Source organism: Astyanax mexicanus, chromosome 11, assembly GCF_023375975.1.
Source record: "Astyanax mexicanus isolate ESR-SI-001 chromosome 11, AstMex3_surface, whole genome shotgun sequence".
Taxonomy (NCBI): domain Eukaryota; kingdom Metazoa; phylum Chordata; class Actinopteri; order Characiformes; family Acestrorhamphidae; genus Astyanax; species Astyanax mexicanus.
The window spans coordinates 12,424,676-12,446,703 of NC_064418.1; the positions used below are offsets into that span (position 1 = coordinate 12,424,676).

At 38.4% G+C, this 22,028-nt stretch overlaps 1 protein-coding gene across 1 annotated transcript in view; it reads left to right on the forward strand.

Moving 5' to 3' along the window:
• rnf17 (ring finger protein 17) overlaps positions 1 to 22,028 on the forward strand; it is a 29,067-nt gene that overhangs the window by 6,802 nt on the left and 237 nt on the right. The window contains exons 12-36 of the mRNA XM_022680479.2: positions 501 to 662; positions 1,725 to 1,893; positions 3,948 to 4,074; positions 4,474 to 4,652; positions 4,805 to 4,940; positions 5,489 to 5,648; positions 5,932 to 6,047; positions 10,760 to 10,874; positions 12,130 to 12,256; positions 12,445 to 12,687; positions 13,223 to 13,367; positions 13,458 to 13,570; positions 13,868 to 13,958; positions 14,054 to 14,172; positions 15,172 to 15,482; positions 16,494 to 16,657; positions 16,930 to 17,049; positions 18,425 to 18,505; positions 18,743 to 18,865; positions 18,969 to 19,025; positions 19,198 to 19,305; positions 19,430 to 19,550; positions 20,074 to 20,212; positions 20,733 to 20,919; positions 21,569 to 21,667. Coding sequence (XP_022536200.2) covers positions 501 to 662; positions 1,725 to 1,893; positions 3,948 to 4,074; positions 4,474 to 4,652; positions 4,805 to 4,940; positions 5,489 to 5,648; positions 5,932 to 6,047; positions 10,760 to 10,874; positions 12,130 to 12,256; positions 12,445 to 12,687; positions 13,223 to 13,367; positions 13,458 to 13,570; positions 13,868 to 13,958; positions 14,054 to 14,172; positions 15,172 to 15,482; positions 16,494 to 16,657; positions 16,930 to 17,049; positions 18,425 to 18,505; positions 18,743 to 18,865; positions 18,969 to 19,025; positions 19,198 to 19,305; positions 19,430 to 19,550; positions 20,074 to 20,212; positions 20,733 to 20,919; positions 21,569 to 21,664 — 3,509 coding nt within the window. The 3' untranslated portion in view covers positions 21,665 to 21,667. The remainder of the gene's footprint in view (positions 1 to 500; positions 663 to 1,724; positions 1,894 to 3,947; positions 4,075 to 4,473; positions 4,653 to 4,804; positions 4,941 to 5,488; positions 5,649 to 5,931; positions 6,048 to 10,759; positions 10,875 to 12,129; positions 12,257 to 12,444; positions 12,688 to 13,222; positions 13,368 to 13,457; positions 13,571 to 13,867; positions 13,959 to 14,053; positions 14,173 to 15,171; positions 15,483 to 16,493; positions 16,658 to 16,929; positions 17,050 to 18,424; positions 18,506 to 18,742; positions 18,866 to 18,968; positions 19,026 to 19,197; positions 19,306 to 19,429; positions 19,551 to 20,073; positions 20,213 to 20,732; positions 20,920 to 21,568; positions 21,668 to 22,028) is intronic.

A 22,028-nucleotide genomic window follows, 5' to 3' on the forward strand; every position in this document is an offset into this window, starting at 1 on the left:
AAGCTTTACATCAAGGAGAAAGAAAAAAAAAAAAAGCTGGTAAAACGTGCAATATCTGAATGAGGGTTTTTCTGGTGGGATTATGAAATGACCAAACCCAAAAAAAAAAGTTTGTGACTGACCACGGATGAATAAAATAAACCCTTTTTTTTAAAGTGAGCTGGGCTTAATTCTTGGTGATAAGCCAAGCCATTAGACATAACTTATACCCCTTAAACTTTTGCACATTTTGTCATCTTTCAACAGCATAGTTAAATGTATTTTATTGATATTTTAAGTGATAGACTAACACATAAAATGTTTTTACTCATTGTTCTTCACCTTAACAACTTTTTAAAAACATGATGTTATGTAAACACACAACACTAGGGCTTTTTTCTTTTTTAAAAGCAATAAAAAAACTTTTCCTTGAATTCCAGGTTTTGTACAGATCATTGAGTCACTCAAGAAATATGTATTTTTGTTGTGTGGGTGTGTTTGACTGTGTGTGGGAAATGCAGCGCTACAGGAGTGGGTCGTTTTAACCCACGTGGTCAACCCAACACATTTCTACGTACGACTCGTATCGGAGCACAAAGCTGGAGTTGCGCTGACCAAAAAGGTTAACAAGTTGTGCTTTGAAGAACACAGACGTTTCATGGACAAAGATGAAATCAAAACAGGTGAGTGAAGAATCTCAGGAGAGTGCAATAAATTTAGCCTTTGGATACCTTTATACCTTTTACCTTTTTATTTCTGAAGAATTATACAACTTACCATGTTCCACACCTGGCTAGTGCAACACCTAATGGTTGAAAATCAGTTCAGCTGTGTTTGTACATCTGCCTCAATTTTTTTTTATAAAGTAGGAAGGACTTTTCCCTTTTTACATAGTGTTTGGTGGTGACCTTCCCATTGTTCACACTCCCAATGATCACTGCGGTGATTTAGGAGGCAGAAAAGACTTGAATAAACTGGTTTGTACTCTGCCCATTCAGTACTAAGCCCTGCCTATTTTATTACAATATTGCAAAATTGTATTTATACTTAAAAACAGAGTATGACTTTTTATTTATTAGAGTTTTACCTATAATTATTAGTTTACATGTAAAGATTGGTGTCAGACAGTGAAATTTTGTGTGGTCATATGAACTTTGATCTAATCAGTAATGGAGAGTATGCAGTCCAGTTTTTACCACCTGCGCACTGCCATTACTGATTATATAAGTTTACATGGACTTTACTGGAATTTGGAACTGCTTCTACTACTGTAATTGCTATTTCCCAGAATATGTTAGACATATGTGAATGTATAATGATTTTTTAAAATCATTCATAAGTTGTCTGACCAGAGGACGATGGACCATCCCCCCTACATATTAGCCTTCATAATACATATAGTAGTACAAGGTACATTGGCCTTGATTCTTCCCAAGGTTTCTTCCTCCTCCAAAAACATCAGTTATAAAAAGAGCTATATAAATACATATGATTTGGTTGTGGTGTAAGTGTCGTGATCCTGCTTTTGATTGCACTTTTGATACGACAATAACAGTACATCACCTTGCACACAGTTTCACAATCTATCATGATATTATGAACTGCAACCGCTGTATTGTGATACGCATCATATCACCAAGTTCTAACCAATACACAGTCCCTAGTGGATATAATCTTTAATTACTGGGTAACATGTTCTCCTTCAACATAGTGACAGTGTTCCTTCTGTGTGCGTGTGTTTGTAGGCATGCTGGTGTTTGTGAGGTGGAAAGATGATTGGTGTAGGGCAAAGGTGTGTGAGCTGTTCCAGAAGGGCTGTCTGGAGTGTGTGACTCAGTGCTGTGCAGCTGAGATTGCTCGACTCCAAGTGTTCTTCCAGGACCATGGTTTCACGAAGGGTCTCACCTTCTCAGAGTGAGTAGTGTGTGCATGCCAATTACTGTTTTTTTTGCACTGTTTCCTTCAAGTTATTAAGGATAAATCAGGGTTTCCCCCAGGATTTCCTTGAAGGTGTGGTGGCAGGACCCCCCGGTTGGGAACCGATAATTTATATCACGTTAATGATATCACGATATAACACAATTACACATGTTTCCAGTTATTTTCTTTATTTCCAACTGTCACTGAAAAATGCCCACTTAAAACAAAAAGTTGCAAAAAGTAGGTTTCTTTAAAATAAATCCTTATTGTTCTTTTTTCAGATACGGTAAACGTAAAAGTGTGCAACACAAAATGTTAAATTATACATAACAGAGGAGAAAGGGCACAACAGACATGTTATCTATACAGTATATCACCCAGCCACATTCAGTGGCACATCTGGCAGGCTGGCTCAGAGCATTTAATCCTCCTGGATTTTTTAAAGAACAGCTCAAAGGCCTTCTGGTATGGGAACTCAAGGACTGAAGGTCCATTAACTCTGCTTGTTGTCATTCGCTACATCAGGGTGTCTACAGGTTTGACCAAGTGAAAATTAAGACATTTTAAGACTTTTTAATACCCTTTTCCAAAGAAAATTAAGACCAACTCGCAAGATCATATATGTTAAAATAAAAAAACTATTAATTGTTTACGTTTAATCTAGCTGCTTGAAAACTTCAAATGTGAATGCACAAGACACAATACGAGACACAAACATTACAATTTTCTCACTGTACAGTATACACAATTAAACTTTATACAAAACCAAATTCAATTTAATATATTTAATATATATGTATTATTTATTCGCTCTTATCTGTATTAGGTATTTTAAATGTGAGAATGAGTAAATAAAATAAAAAAATATTATTGAATTTAATTAAAAATTGTGCTTATTAAAACAGACAAATAATATCTTTAATCTTTAATTTAATTACAATAAAATGTTTACTGGACCGTGAAAACAAATGCATCACAGAGCTGTTCTAGGGTGCCTCTATTCTAGGGCCCTACATCCTTGCTTTATGACAGCTCCAGAAACAGAAACATAGCGTGATTTTCACTCCACCAGGTGAGTGAGCCTGAGTGGACACCTGCGTAAGTTGAAGCTGTTTAATCACTGTTTAATTCATCTCTCTCTCTCTCGCGCGCGCATTATGTTTCAGTCTCTCTCTCTCTCTCTCTCTCTCTCTCTCTCTCTCTCTCGCATTATGTTTCAGTCTCTCTCTCTCGCTATTTACAGGCGCGCTCTCGCTCTCTCTCTCTCGCGTTATGTTTCAGTCTCTCTCTCTCGCTGTGTCCTATACTCACACTCTCTCTCTCGCGCGCGCGTTATGTTGGCACTGCATGACTAACTATCGATTTCCACCCCCGAAGTTCAACACATGGCTGACGGAATTATTCCCCCCTAAATTTAGCTCCGGCAAATTTAAGACATTTTGGTTGAAATTTTAAGACAAAATAAGACTTTTCAAGGCCTTATTTGACAAAAATGAAATTTAATACCATTTAAGACTTTTTAAGGACCCGCGGCCACCCTGCTACATGTGCAGGACTGGAACACAGCTGTGCGTTTAGGAATTACGGCTAGAGAAGCCCTCACCTGTAGCCTCCCGAAATAGATGCAACATGCGAAACCAGCCGTGTTGTGTAGGCTACGTCTACAACATATTACCGATATAACCCTTGAACAATGTTCAACAACTTGTTCACAAATATAAAAAAACATCATTTCAGCGCCACATACCTCGGATTCAGTTGTCCAGTTTGACAGCCGGTGTCCTGTCGAGATGATCAAATTCCAGTGTCAGAAACGAGAGAGGGCGGGGCAACGCTGATCAAGCGCGGGAAAAACGCCGGGCTCCGAATTTTCACGAAGGGTGGCGGGGAAGAACGAAGGCGTGGCGGACCGCCGCACTGAAATGAACGTGGCGGAAACCCTGATAAATGTTTCTGTATATCCATATATGAATGGAGATTTATTTAACAAAATATAGTAGAAATAGTTCATCCTTTTTTATTCCTTGCTTTCTCTCTCTCTTTCTCAGTGAAGGAGGTCTGAGAGGGCTAAACGAGTGTTTGCGGAAAGTTGACAGTGATGCCCAATTTGAGCTGCATCACTGGGCTCCTCAGGCCATTAGGTGTTCCCTCAGAGACATCATCCCCTCAGACCTGGTGAGAGCTCATATAATGAGGCCTTTTTGCTAAAACCAGTCATGTATACTATATGGAGAAAAGTATTGGGATGCCTGCTCATCCCTTTCTTTCAAAAATCAAGTGTGTTAAAAAGGGTTCATTCACCTTTTGTTTGGAGTAGCTGTCTCAACTGTCCTTACTTTAATATTGTAATTACTGTTGTTGAGACTATGTTTAAGGTTACATCATAAGGCTTAGGGGTGGGAATCTCTAGGCACCTTACAATTTGATTTGATTCAGGTCCACGATGCAGTATCGCCCAGCCATGTGTTACAGTATGATGGAAGTCTGCTACATTAGACTGTTTCATTAACTGATAACTACAAACTGTAACAGTAACAGTAAAGCAGTGTATTTTATGGACTTTGTGGCTGACAGGTGAAAGGCTGGAGTGCTGAGGCACGTGACGAGATGAGGCGTGTGATTGGCTCTGGTGCTGTTGAGATGCAGGTGTTCAGTGAGGATAGAGACACCCTGCTGGTGGATCTGAAGAAGGCGTCTGTGGACGACATTCTGCTTTCTCTGAGAGAACATCTTGTGTTCATGGAGCTGGCCAGGCAAGTTGGAGCAGTCACTATAGATTACATTAGTGCTTAGATAATCTGTGTATAATTTACATTTATCAGTCCACTGTCACCTTTTTGTAAATGTTAAGACTCTGGTGAAGTGAAAATAAATGTAAGGGTGTGTTTTATATGGACCTGGGCAGGTTTTATTCCCCTCAGGTGGCCCCCAGTGGCAGTAAACCACTACAGTTTTATCCACCTGTGCACCCCAAACTAAACCTAGAGCTGCATGCTGTGGTTTCCTATGTGAACACGCCATCAGACTTCTACGTACAGCTGGTAAGTTTCCTGCAGTTTTTAATATTTTTTTGAGGTGGGACTGATATGGTTTTGGGATTCCTAAAAGTTTCTTAGCACTAAGATGATTTTTAGATGGTTGAGGGAGCTTCAGACTGGGAACTCTCTCTCCAAGTTAAGATGTTCTTAAAGCTGAGATGCTTTTGGGAAACTGGGCCCTTATCAAATATCAATATTGGGTTTGATATTCATGTAATTAACGTATCGGATATGAGAAGTGCAAGGCCTATCTATTTACCAGTCAAGCTTGTGGTGAACCGTACAACATTGTTAGCCAATAATAGAAAATAGATAGAAAAAACTAGTGATTCAGGAAAAGCCCCTGGACTGACATAAACCCGTAAATTAGGGTTCATGGCATTGCCCACCTTGGCTTGTTTCCTCCACGGCTTTGCAGTGGGCAGTTTCACCGCAGGGTTTTTTGCCAATCAGTGGTGATACATTTGTATGTCATGAATATTAATTAATATTAATATAAAGGAAGATCAGAAAACCTGTCTGTCTTTTATTGCATGTTCCTTGTCGCACAGGTGGACAGTATGGAGTTCTTGCTGCTGAATTCTAAACTGCAGGACTGTTATGGGCCTCCAGGGAGCGCGACTGAGTTGCAGATTTATTGCCCTTGTTTGGGTCAGGCCTGCGTTGCCCTCTGCGAAAAAAACAAGGACTGGTGCAGGGCTGAAGTTACAGGTGTGTTTACGTGTGTAGAGCAGTAATTCAAGCTCAATAAGAACTAGTTTAATTTTTCTGCCCATTTTTCTACAAATGTATTGTGGTGTTGATCATAAAGAAGCACATTGTCTTATGCTGATTCTTTTACCCTGAACAAAGAGCTCTGTGGAGCATCACTTCAGCACCTCAGCAGGAGTGTAGTCTCACACACAAGTCAAAAGTTTGAGATCCCTGATGGTGTAGAGCGGGTTAGTGTTGTATTGAGTTATATTGATCACTCTGAGCAATGTGTTTCTTTCAGGTTTTCCTGGTGGACGGATGGTGGAGGTCCAGTACGTCGATTTTGGCAACAAAAAAACTGTGTCTATTAATGACCTTCGACAGATAAAGGATGAGTTCTTTGCATTACCTGCCATGGTAAGAGTCCTACAAGCACCAGACCCTCCTATTCTGCACCTATTACCTGTATAAATTGCACCTCTTTGAATGTGTTACCTATATAAAAGATAACTCTCCACACAATCAATCACACTTCATCATGACTAAGACCAAAGAGCTGCTAGACACCAGGGACAGACCTGTAGACATGAACAAGGCTGGGATGGCCTTCTCAATAGATGTCAATAGACAGCAGCTTGGTGAGAAGGCAACAACTGTTTGCGCAATTATTAGATATTGAAGAAACACGTCAGTGTACCAAATACTTATTTTCTCCACTGTACAGGTGCTGGTCAACGAATTAGAATAATTTGAAATAGTGCAATCATGAAATTCTTTGAATGTATTTTTTGTGCAGAAAGCAAATCAGGTGTTCACCGCACCTGTCCTACTCGTTAGACTAATCACAGAACTCGTTACCTGGAAAAAAATTTGCTCAGCTGAGCTTTCCAAAAGGCCCATTTAGGCCATTTAACTGTGACACTGTTGTTTTATTGAATTAGAATTAGGGCTGAACGATTAATCGTTTTTTAATCGAAATCGCGATTTGAATGGACGCGATTTTTCAATCGCAGGAGCTGCGATTTGAATTAGCCAATAGCCTGCAAGTGTTTCCAACTTATGTGGTTAAAAGCGCCTGTTCTGTGTCTGAGAGGCTTGTGTGTGTGTGTGAGCACACCGCCTGCTCTTCTCCGATTGGCCTGATGCAGCAGGGGCTGGATTCATTTGAATATTTTTTTCACTGGAGGGCGGGGCTGCGTTCAACGCAACGAAGCCAGCATGCACTGCCGCTCTCTCCATTGCAGCTACATCAGGGTGAATTAAATTTAAAGTGGCGCTTGGACATGAGTGGAAGACTTGGATAAAATAATTTAAAGCCAGGCGGACACTGTGCAATTGTTTAAATGCGTTGTAGAGTTCAGATTGTCTGCGAACCCGAACCTGACTTGATGCCCGAACTCGCGCCGGGTCAGCAGAGAATTCCCTCCGCTTTCCTTTGCGCTCTGTCAGATGGTGCTCCAGAAAATGGTCTGTGAGGTAGATCTGTTTTAATACAACAAATCACACTATGATCTTTATGATGTACCACAAGTTACACTGTTATAATCACACAGTGCTGCACGCGTGTCAGCAGCTGCAGCTCTGCCTGTTTAAAGCTCCGCGCGTGGGTTAATCGGTTTGCGCCGCACACATCGCCGGGGTGACGACGCGTCTTTTTGGGGCAGAAATAATATTTCTTTATTTTATTTCTGCTATTGCGTGCCGTTTTTCGTTTATATCTTTTGGAATTCGTTATATTGTAATTTTATTAGTATTTGGGGATTATTAAATAAAATATAAAAGTAATATATAAACAGTATAAATAAATATCAGTTTGTACCAGTGTTGGGAGTAACGGCGTTAAAACAGCTTCTGGCCGCTGTGCCTGTGGTTTGGCGTGGTGAAGTGAGGCACAATTGTGACGATTTGCTGCTCTAATCAATTCAGTGATTGCCGTGGACAAGCCAAGTTCCGAATTAAGGACGTTAAGCTCTTTTTAGCTGCTCCGATGTTTGTGGTGCTGCTGCTTTCTCTTTTAGAGCTTAGATTTTCTGCCCGAACCTGACCTGACCCGAGGACCGACCCGAAATCGGGCTCCTATTTTTATTTTATATAAAGCTTTGGTGTGCTAATCATAATGTTGCTAAGTAACCAATTATTATTGTTCACTAAAGCGAACGAAATAGCGAAAACTGAAAGTGAAAAACATTTGTGTTAACTGAATCTGATAAAAACGGCAATTAAAAGAAAATAACATAACTATCTCGAACTGTATTTTGTGTTTATAAAACTAACTACAACTAACTGAAATTACTGATAGAATACCCTCATTTTCGTGTTAAATTAATTTAAAAGCGCTGTTGTACAGCGGAGTTGTACAGCGGGCGGTGTTGTGCCGAGCGCGTGGCACCTGGTCCGTGGCGTTAGTTCTTGTGTAAAGCGCTCGCGCTAGCCGCAAAATACGACAGAAAACACTGAGAAACTGCAGAACTATCTATGGGATTACAATATGAGCGCCAGGCAGATGAAAGAGAAACAGCAGATACAGCGTGAGAATATTTACCTGTGAGTAGTAACTCACACCAGAAATCTCTCTCTCTCTTTCTTTCTCTCTTGCAAAACGTGCACGTTTTGGGCCTGATCTAAGCTCTATTCTCTTTTGGCAAGGCTGTTGTTATATTAATACCATTTTAACGGTCATTAGATTGTTGTTTTTGTCCATTATTTTTTTTGTTTATATATACATATTTCCTTTGAGGGTGGCTTGGTATGTTTAATTTCATCCCCAGACGCGTTTTTCCGTTTTTTCCGTTTTTTTCAGTATTACAAGTTTTAGTAATTTTCTTTGGTTGTGTGGAGAATTTCGTTTTATTTTTTTTAAATTCGTTAGATTATATTTTTGTCAACATTTTGGGTTTATTTTCGTTTGTTATTTTTCTAATAGTAAATGTATAATTGATTTCCTTTTTTGATGGGCGAATATTAAAAAGTAACGCGATTAGTTACTTTTACTGGTAACTAATTACTTTTATAGTGGAGTAACTCTGTTAGTAACTCAGTTACTTTTTTGGAGAAGTAATGAATAACTATAACTAATTACTTTTTCAAAGTAACGTGCCCAACACTGGTAGCTACCAGTATGAAGCTAACAGCTAAAAACTGATTTACTTTTAAGTTCATTTATTTGTAAAAATGCATCTCAAAACTCAAAGAGTTTAGGATAAAACCGATATTTTGCTTTTTTTTTTAGCTTTTCTGCTAAGGCATTACTGTCCACAGCGGACCAGTCAGTTACTGATGTTGCAGTTATACCTTTTGTGCATGCAAGCATTAATGATGCTACTTTTGCATTTAATGTGCAAAAAAACTGATTTACTTTTAAGTTAATTTATATTGTAAAAATGCATCTCAAAACTCAGACTTTACAGTTACTGATGTTGCAGTTAAACCTTGTTATTTATTTTGTTGTTACTTGCAATTTAAAAATAAAACTGAAAACTGCATTTAATCTGAGATACCTGTGAATATTTTATGTGGAAGAAGTTTATAAATTTATTTGATAGGTATGGTAACCACTAATACAGGTTTAGGTTTTTGATGGATTAAAAATAATCGCAATTTAAATCGCAATCGCAATATTCTGTGGAAAAATCGCAATTAGATATTTTGCCCAAATCGTGCAGCCCTAATTAGAATAATGGAGAAACCGTTTCATTGAATTAGAATAAATGCTCGAATTTTTGTTTTCTGTGAAGAGTGTTCACTGTGCAGTATAAAGTCAGGGTTGAGTAGAATTTCTAAGTTGTAAAATCAATCATGGGTAAGCAGCGCGACCTCTCAACCGGAGTAGTGGCTCAAATTCAAGCCCTTCGCCAACAAGGCTTGACCCAAACTAAAATTGCTGAGCAGCTCGGCATCAGCCAGTCTTCCGTCTGCAAAGCTCTCAAGAAAAACTGCAGCAAGCGCACCAACTGTTCCGGCGTCCGAAAAACTTCTGCTCGCGACAACAAGCAGCTGAGAAAGATCGCAGTCAGCAACCGGTTCAAGTCCACTTCCGAGCTCACCGACTTGTGGAACAAGCAGACCGGCGCTGACGTCTCCAGATCAACCACTCACCGTCGTCTGCGCGAACTCGGCTTCAAATCTCGCGTTCCAGCAGTAAAACTGATGCTGAACAAGAAACAAATGGAGAAACGGCTGAAGTGGGCCAAAGAACACGGCGAGTGGACTGCTGAAGACTGGCAGAAAGTGGTCTTCAGTGACGAATCACGCTTCTGCATCTCCTTCGGTGACCAAGGTCCTCGTGTCTGGCGTCGTGGTGGCGAAACCTACAACCACGAGTGCGTGAAAAGATCCGTCAAGTTTCCCCAGAGCGTTATGGTCTGGGGATGCATGTCCGCTCGAGGTGTATGGAAACTCTGCTTCCTCAAGAAGACTGTCAATGCTGCCGTATATCAAGATGTTCTGGAAACGTTCCTGATTCCGACTGTTGAGGAACAGTTCGGCGAAGAAGACTTCATATTTCAACAGGATCTTGCACCGGCTCATGCGGCAAAGTCGACCAAAGATTGGTTCACTAAAAAACAGCTTGAAGTTTTGGCATGGCCGGCCAACTCGCCTGACCTCAATGTCATTGAAAACCTTTGGGCCATCGTCAAGCGGAAAATTCGCGACAGAAAGCCTACTACGCTGGACCAACTGAAGCAGAACATCGCCACTGCCTGGGAAGCTGTGAGTGCGGAAACTTGCGACAAGCTGGTCAAATCGATGCCGCGGAGACTTCAGGCAGTCATACAAGCCAAGGGGGCAGCCACAAAATACTGAGAAAGTGATGATTGTAATTATACTAAAAATTATTCTAATTCAATTAAACGGTTTCTCCATTATTCTAATTCAATAAAACAACAGTGTCACAGTTAAATGGCCTAAATGGGCCTTTTGGAAAGCTCAGCTGAGCAATTTTTTTTCCAGGTAACGAGTTCTGTGATTAGTCTAACGAGTAGGACAGGTGCGGTGAACACCTGATTTGCTTTCTGCACAAAAAATACATTCAAAGAATTTCATGATTGCACTATTTCAAATTATTCTAATTCGTTGACCAGCACCTGTATATGTCTTTATTTAATACATATCTTTTTCTCTTTCTTCAGGCATTGTGGTGTTCTCTGGTAGATGTCACGAGTGTGGGAGACTCTTGGAGTGAAGAAAGCATTGAAGTGTTCCGAAAAATGACGGAACAGAATTTGGTCACTCTAGTGGTATCAAGTGAGCACCAGTAGAAATGTCCCCACCAGTAGAAATGGTTAAAAGCAGCATTATGCTAGAATTATGCTAAAATTTGCACTTTGCAGTAATTGGTATCTGATTTATTTTCTTATTTTTCTACTGAATATAATCCCACAGTTTTTGAAATATCAGTGATGTTTTAGTAAGAAATTGGCGATTCTATACTTATGATATGGGGCATAAAATCCAACATATTGCAATATTGTTTCATAGTATAAAAATCACATTTATAAAATTATAGTAAAAGAAAACTTTACTTTTTATACTTTTTTTACTTTTATATAATCAGAACTGTGGGATTTGCAACACTGCTATCTAGTAGTTGGGGTTTATACTAATGGTGTCAGTCGGTTAAAAAAATTAGTCTGATTAATCTTAGCATAATTATGTGATAAATTGCAGTTAATCATACTTTTTGTTTTCCCTGAGACTAAGCTTTTAATAATGAGAATTTAAATGTACTCTGTGTTAATTGGCGAAATGTTTGTTCTTTTTATATCTTTTAAAAAGTTAATTGTATTAATGACTATTTTGTGAGTTACTCATGATTAAATTTCATGATGGTTGATGCAACCTTCACTGCTCATTTCGCCACTAAAATTGTCAAAAATATCAGGAAACGTGTACGCTGGTTCAAAGTAGGGCTGTGTGATATTTGTGGGGAAAAATGACACTGCAATATTATGTTCTGCAATTTATATTGGGATTTTTAAAGGAATTTTCATCTAAAGACAATCATCCAACATAATGTCGATATTAATAATGCAATCTGTGTATTAATGAGTAGACTGAAAGAAATGACATTGAGTATATATAATCATTAATCTGGTTGATGTCATTTAAAATGAGAACGATATAAATATTTTTTTATGCAATAAAAAAAGGTATTGTAACACTGCACATATGCAAATATTGTACCTCTGCAATATCTCTATTGTGCATGTGTACATTGCAAAATTGATGCTAAAACAGTACTTTGCTCAGCCCTACTGCAGAGTTTAAAATGTGTCAATTATTTATAAATTAATTCTTTGAAGAGATGAAAATCCAAGGAGTTTTGTGCCTCATTGTCATTACACTGTTTAAGAAGGAATATGTTTGGAAACTTTAACAGTGTAATATTATGTCTGTTAAAGTTAGGAAAGGGTGGAATGCAGTGATGTCTCAAAAGTAATGCCAGTATGTGTGTGTACATGTTTGTTTATTTACATTATGGTTTGTTTATTCATTGCAGAGCTTGTGCCCCATTCCAAAGTGTTGCCTGTTCGTCTTTATGAGGTCAGCAAGTGTTTCACTGAGCCTGCAGTCAGCATTGGAGAAATACTGGTTAAAAGAGGACTTGCATCTTTGGTCACCAAACAGTATGTATAGTTTGAGCTCGGATGTCAGATTTTCCACCTTTTATGTAGGAGATTAAAGCTGGAACCCTTACCTGGAAAATAACCACACATCAGCTGTTATTATATATCCTTTAAAATGCTTCTAAATCCTGCTGCAAAAATCGTCAGAACCTCAGACCCTTACTTTATACCTTCTTCCCCTGTCTTAGAGTCCAGCTGAAGGAAACTCCCCTCCCGGATACTGCTGTGTGGGATCCCCCACTCAGTGAGGAGCATAAATCTCCAGATGAGCCGCTGCCGCCACCTCCACCTCCTACTGTTGAGCCTCCAGAGCTGCAAGTAACCTTGAATCTGCCAGCCTGCCTTAAGGACCTGAGAGTGAGAGTCACCCACGTGACCTCACCTGGACACATCTGTGTGCAGCTATTGCAATTTGATAACCAACTGAAGAGGTACCAATGAGGTTTCAATGCTTCAGTAGCTTGTTGTTTAAAGCAGGGCTGTAAAATTCTGTCTGTTGGGATGTGAGTTTGGCCTCCCAGAAAGCTAACTTTGTCAGACCCACAGTTGTTACAAATATATTGACCTATTATTATTTTTTAGTATAGATGTCCACAATATTATAAAGTGTTATACACAGCAATACAAAGTGGGATGTGTGTGTGGGGTCTCCTGCTTTGAACGCAGAAGTGATATCTACTGAACAGTTCTGTCCAGAAAATAACCTCTGGCATGTGTGATCATCTATAATTGTTATGTAATACGGGGCACTTTTAAGTCTATGCCAGTTATTCATTAATGATTAATTTGCTATTCAAAGAAAATTCAATTGATTTGTACATTTTGAAATACTTTGATTAATCCTATTATGAGATTAAATGTGATTAATTTGAATAATTTTGTCACAGTGCATGTAATTAATTAATTAATTGTTTAATAACTGTGAGTCTTGTTAAATCTGTGAGTCTTTGTGGTCATCATTGTCAGGGTTCATGACCTAATGAACAGAGGATATTTAAAGTCGGATCAGCAGGAAGTGGACTGGAAGGTGGAGATGTCCTGTGCTGCTAATGTTAATGGAGTGTGGGAGAGGGGAAAGGTGTGCAGTGTGTCCACCAGCAACATTTCAGAGGTAAATGCACACATACACAACTTGTACACAGATTAATGGACTGAAAATAACCATTGCTGTGGATAATGCTCGAGGGGTCTTTGTCTATAGGTGCTGCGCTGTGACTTTGGTAACACGGTTAAGCTCCACATCAGTAACCTGAGACCTTTGCTGCCTGAGCTGGTCGGCTCCTTACTGCTGGAGTGTTGCCTCAGTGATATAAGGTACCCATGATTCAGTAGAGATTGATATTGAACCTTATTAAGCAGGTATCAGTCGCATCTACATCATGATGCAACATTCTAAAGTGCAGTTCTCAGAAGAAGAAAAAAAAATTGTAGCTGTTTGTACCATAAACTCATGATGCATTTTGCATCTAATCAACATTTATTCAGAGAAAAGTAAAAAAAATCATAACATTTTATATAAATTAAAAAATCCATATAGTATAAGACTGCAAGAGTGTAGTAAATTCTGTTCTGTTGCATTTAACCTAATCTTTTGCCTGGACTGTCTTACAGGCCAGCTGGTGGTCGCTCCACGTGGACAGCTACAGCTTGTGATTTCATCTCCTACTACCTTACTGGAGCCACAGCTGTAATGACCATTAAGGTAACTGACGTGATGTGATGACTTCCTGAGTGGTAACACACCGTTAAACGTGAGCTTTCCCCATTCCTTTGTGTTTGTGTCTGTGACCTCTGCAGGACGCCTCAGCTCGGCCAGCACCAGTGTCTCTGTTCTGCTCCAACCGATCAGGCCAAGATGTCAGCATTGCAGACTTTCTCATCAGTGAAGGACTCGCTCTGAGAGAGAGAACTGTCAAGTATGACCCTCCTAATCATAGGCACTACACTAACATTCACTTATTCACAAGAGAAAAAAAAGCTGCTAAACAGAATACTATAGGCTCCTTGTACAGTTTTTCATTTCACTCATTGAGTATATTGTAATTACTCAATCATAAATTATCATTACAATCATACAGTCAATACAGTACCAGTCAAAAGTTTGGACACACCTTAATTTAAGTGTTTTTTCTGTATTGTGAATTAATACTAAAGTTATTCAATCTATGAAGAAAAGCATGGATTTATTTAGTGATTCTTAGAGGACAGCTTTGCACATATTGGCCTGTTCTCAGTCAGCTTTATGAGGTAGAGTCATCTGGAATGGCTTTCAGTTAACAGCTGTACTGAACTTTCCAAGAGTTACCCTAATTAAGTAATATTCTAATGCATTTTATGGCAAGAACTACTCAACTAAGTTAAAAAAATGACTACGAAATGAAGGTCAGTCAAAATGTAAAATTAGGAGCTTTGGAAGTTCCTTCAAGTGCAGTCACAAAAAACACCAAAAACATTATGAAGTATGAAACTGGCCCTCATCAGGACCATCACAGGAAAGGAAGACCAAAAGTTACCTTTGTTTCATCAAAGTAACCAGCTTTAGAAACCACAAGTTAACAGCAGAGTATTTAGATTTGTTTAACTTTTATAAGTTACTACATGATTCTGTATGTGATCCTTCATAGTCTGGATGACTTTAATATTTATTTACAATGTAGAAAAAAAACATTGAAGTGTCCAAACTTTTGACTGCTAAAGAATAAAGCTTCAGTCCCTTCCAATAACATCATCTTGGTGTTATTTTTTTTCAGTGACTCTACTTAAATTACTATAATATTATATAGTTCATTGTCTCACATCAAGTAGCTGTTGAATAAAATTCATATGATTATAGTTTTCTTGACACTTTTATGTTACTATAAACACTTTGGATTAACTGCTGTCAGAATCTGATTATTTTGTGCTTTGTGTTTCAGAGTTCCTCCCACACCCAAACCACCCTCTGCTGTGTGTGAGGAACAAGGTGCGGTGTCAGGAGAATCTGTGTTGTGGCGGGATGAGTGTGTACCAGGTCTGGAGGAGGCTGTGTGTGAGAAGAGCAGTGTAAAGAATGAAACACCCTTATGCTCCTATTCACCTAGACCTGCCCCCCTCACCACCCCTTCCCCAGAGAAGGTGAAAACCCAGGCCTACCTGCCTCCCGAGTTTCCACCCTGCGGCCACACACGCATGAGCATCTCTGCTGTTTCTGATGATGGAGTTATCTACGCCATGACCCCACAGGCCGGTGTGTAACAGAGCAGCTTACTCCCATAACTTTAACACTTCTGTAACCAAAGGATTGCCCATGTCAGTTTGCAGAGAATTCCATGTAGTTTCTAACTAATATGCCTGAAGAATACAAGTATGTATTAAGGCTTTGAGCGTTAAGGGGTTAACATATAAATATGTCAATAAAGCATAAACATTTGTAGTAAAAAATACATTTTCAATCTGTAATTTACCTGTTATTTAAAGATTTCACACTGCTTTTTAACTTCTTTTTAATGCTTTTAGTTTCCTGTAAAATTCAGCATTTTATTATGCATTATGCTACGTTCACATTACCAGGTTTGTGATGAAGACAATAGTTATCTTCATCACCAGCGTTGATACTTACCTGTATTACTTACTTTTTATACCTTTTTTTTCAAATGGCTATATATATATGGATAGTTGACATACCTAATATAAACATTTATAAAGCATATTATAGAAGACATTTATATACGGCAGATATTATTTTCATGGAAATTCTACTTAAATATCTTCAATTGTGATTTAAATATTAACAAAAAATATTATTTTACATTTTTTGATCAAAACATGCTCAAATTTAATCAGTCGCTTCTATTGTGAGGAAGATTTTTGTAATGTGCAAGTACTTAATGTGTTTTTTTTTAATTATTGTAAATTGCCATTAAATCAGTTTGTCTATATTATTTGTTTATTTATTAATATTTACTTTTTTTAGTATTAATTTTTACCTTTGACATTTCCCTCTTAGATATTGAACTAGTTCATGCTTCTGACGGGTGGGTTGTAGACCGACTATGATCAGGTTTTTTTGTTTGTTTTTTTTTTTTTTACTGGATCTGGCAACCCTGGCTGCACCTAACAGTAACTCGCTGTCTGCTTTCTTTTTAGCACTCTAAATACAACAGAAAACACTAAATGTGGGATTAAAATGCTGAGAATATGTTCGAATGTATAATGAGTTGATTTGTTTGTGTGTTTGCTGGTTTTTGTTTGTGAGCAGAGTGTGAGTTTGAACGCTTGAAGGATTGTCTACAGCAGCACATTAAGACGCTCCCCCGACAGAGGCATTACAACTGGAAGAGTGTGCTTGGCTGTGCCGTCATGGGCTCGGACATGCTCTGGTACAGAGGGCAGGTCCAGGAGGTCATTGGAGGCCATGTGAAAGTACATCATTTAATGTAGTTTTTTTTTTATTAGTTTTTATTAATTTTTTAGGTCATTTGAAAAACTGCTGCTCTTTAGGGTTTGAATTATTGCATTAAAATAAAATTTGATAAAATAAAATGTTGATGTAGTCTATGTTTAAGTTAGGAATCCTTTTCCTATTCCAGACAAGATTTTACTTGACAAAATGTTTGTGTAACCGATATTTAACACTGTTTATTTATTTTTCTGAGTACATTACTGATGAACATTGGTGGTTCTGCTGTTTGCAGGTGCAATATGTGGATCAGGGGATTGTGGAAAATATCCCAGTATGCCATGTATATCCGGTGGTGCTGTGTGAGAACATTCCTCAGCTCTCTGTGCCTTGTCAGTTAAATGGTGTCATTCCGGTGAGCAAGTTCTTCTGCTTCTTCTCCTTCTTCTGAATTGGGTATTGGTCCAGATAAACATATATACAGTACCAGTGACAAGTTTATTTAAATAAACTAGATTAATATTAAAGAGATGAAAACATTTAAGGGACACATATAGACATATGTAGTAAACAGTAAAGAAAAAAAAGTGTTTGTCCTCCACAACCTCCACAGAGCAGTGTGTGGTAATGATTGTGACTGCCCATATCTGGCTAGAATTGTGTGTGAACAGATTGGCAGCTCTTGCAGAAATCTCATCCTCATTCATCATGTCACACGTAATGCAGTTCCTTACAATAATGTTATGTAATGAGGGATATTCACCAGTAAGAGCAGGTATATATACAAATAGAAACATGCTCAAACAGCAAATTACTAGGGTTCAAGAGCTGTGGAGCCAGTATAAAAAAAATTCTGCAGTGTTTTTAGACATTCACACTAGTTATTTGGACTATGGTATTTGGATAATGGCCTAAACCCTACTAAAATCAAACTACAGATAAAGAAATGGTTCAAAACTAGCTTAACCTTTAAAAAAAGAAAAAGAAAATTGGTGTTTGTGTTCAGACACTTTGGGTTGAGTCGACTCATTGAGTAAATCAATGATGTAAAACATTGTTTACAAGCTCATGTGTTCATATCACACACTGATGAACACTGGATTATACTTTAGAACTTTAGAAGTCTGTTGCTGAAAATTAAGAAATTAAATTGAGCACTTAACGAGTAAAAGAAGGAACTTTGAGGAGAAATTATTATTGTTTTCCACAATTAATTACAGATCCTCACCAGAGAGTGATGATGCCACAGTTTTTATAAACGGCAGGATTTGTTTCTAGCTAAATATATGCTTTATCCCACTGGGTGTTTGTGTGGAAAGTGCTGGAACAGTGATAAAAAAAATTTTACGAGCTCAGCAATAGTTAGTTTGGCCTGTGGGAGGTGCCAGTAACCAGGGTAATATGGATAAACACTTCAGAAACGAGTAGTGTTTTTTGGGGTATTCTAGGTTAAAAAGATAAAATGTCTGTATGTAAAATCGTGATTATTCCATTTTTTAAAAATCGCATTAAAACTGTAATTTGATTAATCATAAAAATCACCCAGCAATAATTTGGACATGACTTCAATTTGGATAGTTGTTGAACTCAATAAACTACTAGTTTTGAAAACCAAAACCTTTAACCAAAACCTTTAACAATTTCACTGGTGAACACATTTGTTTGGGCCCTGCTACGGATGCTTTGCTTTGATTTACTTTTTTGATCTAATCACATTTTAGTCACTGTTAATGGTTATATTTGCCCTTTGTAAGCTGTACCTTCTGTGAGCTGTGTTTTATTAAACGCAGGTTGGAGGTTCGTGGCAGTGGGACGCAGTGGCACTCATGAAAGAACTTCTGCTTGGTCGCTCAGTCAGCGTTCAGATCATGGTAAAGTAATGGATGCTTTGTCACTGCATCTTTTAAGTTTGTGTAGAATAGTAGTAGGGAGAGCCAATAAATATGAGCGTTGGTGTTTGTTTGAATTTAGTACTGTCAGCATACTGTGTGTGCGTTGTGGCCTGCTGAGGAATTCTTCTCTTTAAGGATATTTTAGGATAATGGTATTGTGTTACTCTGGATACATATACAGTTTTGTGTAATCAGTGTCCTTTCTGTCCTACTCAGGAGCTGCCAGAGAATCTGCATGGTTTGGTTACTGTAGAGATAATACTGGATGGGATGGCACTGAGCAGAATCATGGTGAACCACCAGCATGCCTCCTTCGACCCATCCATTAGCGTCCCTGAGGTACAATTGTGGAACTTGAGATGCAGGCGTGGGTTTGATCAGTATAGATCAGGTTAATAATCAAAGATAAATAAAATTTGGATCTTTTGTCTGTGTGCACCAGGATTATGTGGTGAAACCTCCAGTGCCTGACTTGGATGACTGGGATTTAAACACAAAGGTGAAACTGTCATTCTTGACTCTGTCCCTACAACTTTTTTTAAAAAACCCTATACATATGCAGCCCTAATCTGATCTTTTTTTGTCCATGTGTGCCACTGGGGGTGGGGAAAATTGATGAAAAATATATCTTAGGGTCAGCGGAAAACTTAATTTATTTAAATTTCCTGCAGGGCTTGGAGGAGCTTCAGCCTGTTTTAGGCGTGTTCACCAACCCCACCCTTCCGGATAAAGGGAAACAGTTTAGAGTCAAGGTCAAGCATCTCCGTACCCCTAACGAGGTAGAGTACAAAGACATTTTTACTTTTTGTGTGTTGCTACCTTTGTGAGGACCTAACAAGCAAAGTGGTATGTTATAAATTTAAATTGTTGTTGTTATATCCTTCACTCTTGGCCTATTTTCAGGTGTTTCTAAGTTTGGTGGATATGCCGATGTGTGATCAGAAACAGGAGACTCTGCAGGAAGCCTTAGAACAAGTCAACAAGGACATTGACTCTCTTCCACAGCTGACCGACTTCCCCATGGGTACACTCACTTTCACAACACCTGAACTGACATGCCAAGTCTTAGGCCCTATCCCCATTTCACCCTTTGGCCGTACCATGTGGCCCTATCCCTCTGCTGTGCGTGCACACAAAGGGGTGACCTAGGAGATAACCCTTCAAACTGAGATTTTTCAGATGCAGACTCCAAACTGAGGAATGAGAATCACTTGCAAAAATTATAATGGCCAATATATTACCATAGTTGATTGTGTACTTTCAATATTTTATGGCAATTTTCTTCATAACAAGCATAAAAATTGCTAGTAGTTTGTCTCAGTAGATAGCCTGCTTGCTAACTTTCCTGTTTCAACTTAAATGAGTCGTACTTTTCTTTCAAGCGCACTAGGCTCCCCAGCTCCCCATAAGTCTTTAATTGTGATAAGTCTTTACACCTGAGCACTACAGTTCTTCGTAATTATTTGTGTAAAAATAAAACTGTTTAAATCCAATACATGTATTTCAGAATGAGTGTGTGAAAGAAGTGTTTGTATGTTTCTCTACAGAGGGTCCGTGTCTGGCTGAATATAGTGATGGTTTGTATTACCGTGCAAAGCTGCTTGGTTTTACAGAACTTAACCCCAGCATTAAAATTCTTGTGAGGCATGTGGACTACGGCTCAGACGACATCCTGCCACCATGCAAGTAAGATTTCACACAGCTGTACATTCACTGCTGTCTTACAGGTGCAGTGTATTGTAGGAATGTCCCTGTTCCATGTGATTGGAAATCGGGTTTGATCAGGGTCGGTATTTTTCAAAGGATTGTGATCCGGTGAAAACGATCCGGATCACTGACATATCAAAAATAAAACAAATACAAGTTTGTGTTTTTGTTGTACTGCTTGCGCTGTTGTGTTGCTGAAGAAACTCTGTTACACCCCTAAATAAAAAAATAAAAAAACTATTTTTGCAATATGGATAAAAAAAGATTTTCAGGGTTTCTTTGACAGTTTATCTAAAAAAAAAAAATTTGTCTTAAAATGCCCATAATCCATCTTACAAAGGTTTTAAATTGCCAGACAGTAAATTGATTTTTTGTTTTGTGTGGTATTAGTGGTTTTGTTATTGCTATTTTGTATACTTTCTCTGAGTGGTATTAAAAAGATTTAAAAAGTACTAAATTGAAGTTAACTTTTATTGGTAATTTTTTTTCCTTCCCCCAGATTGCGCTGTCTGCCCCCCTCGCTTCTACAGTTCCCCTGTGAGGCAGTGTGTGTTCGGTTGGCGGGTTTCAAGCCCCCGCATGTGTGTGTGGAGGTGGAGCGCATTTCCTACCGGCCTGAGTGGAGCATGAAGTCCATGTTGGAGATGATTGACCTGTTGCATGGCAACCTCAGCGCTGTGGTTACAGTAGGTCTTGACTAATGAGAACATGAACCATTGCAAGTTCAAAAAAACTAAAAAACAAAATACCACTTCCAATGATGACTATAGTCTCACAATAAATCAACTCTATATCAACTATTTATTTGATAAGCTTTTTTTTAAGAACTTTGTAGAGTGCTCTTCTGCTGTTATGCACTGCTGCAGGTCTTCCACAGCTTGATTTTATAAGAAGTCTTGGAAGATTATGCAGGGTTTGTCACAGTCAGCTAATTTTAACCCTTCTGATAGCAGCAGATTTCTTTTTACAACAAGAGAGGAATATTGCTATTTTAATGTGGTGTATGTACCCAAAAGGTTTTAGTAATGTTCAGGAGGATCACATACTTGTTAGACGAGCCTTTCATCCTTAATGCCTAGCAGTGTTTTTAATGTGCTGTTTTACCATTGATATGATTTTGCCTTGTATGTGTATTATAGTTTTTAAATACTGTGATAATGTGAATGCCATTAAAGTTGCTGACCCATATCCAGCTTGATGACACTTCTAAACTCACTCAGTATTTTTTTTTTTATTTGGAAGATTATCAGTTAATTTTATTAAATTGCTGCTGCTGCCTGAATTACTGTATATGTGGTCTGATCAAGTACAGAATATTGATTTATGTTGTTTCAGGGTGTAGAGCCACAGCTGACAGTGGTCCTGTACAGAGCTGATAAAACGCTGGTGCATGTTCCTCTTGTGGAGAAAGGCCTCGCCGACTACGAGTAATAAGTAAGTATATTTATTTTGAAAATGTAATTTTTTAACTATACAGTTTTAACTAAACGGCTTTTATTTTTTTTAATTACACGACATGTAATGGGTTCGACCTTGTAGTATGGTGTAAGACACAATACAGCTCACAGCTCGTGTATAAGACAGCCTGTAAGAATAGTAATTAAATCTAGACCTTGAATCCAGGTGTAATTAATTGGCTATGTAGTGTGCGTCATTTTTTTATAGATTACAACCACCAGAAATGAACACTGTCCAGATAAGGTCCAGCTTTGAAGACCTCAGGCCTAAAATAAAACATTTAGTGAGCGGTTTGGTTTGTGTTGTATTGTGCAATGATTTTAAGATGTTTCATACT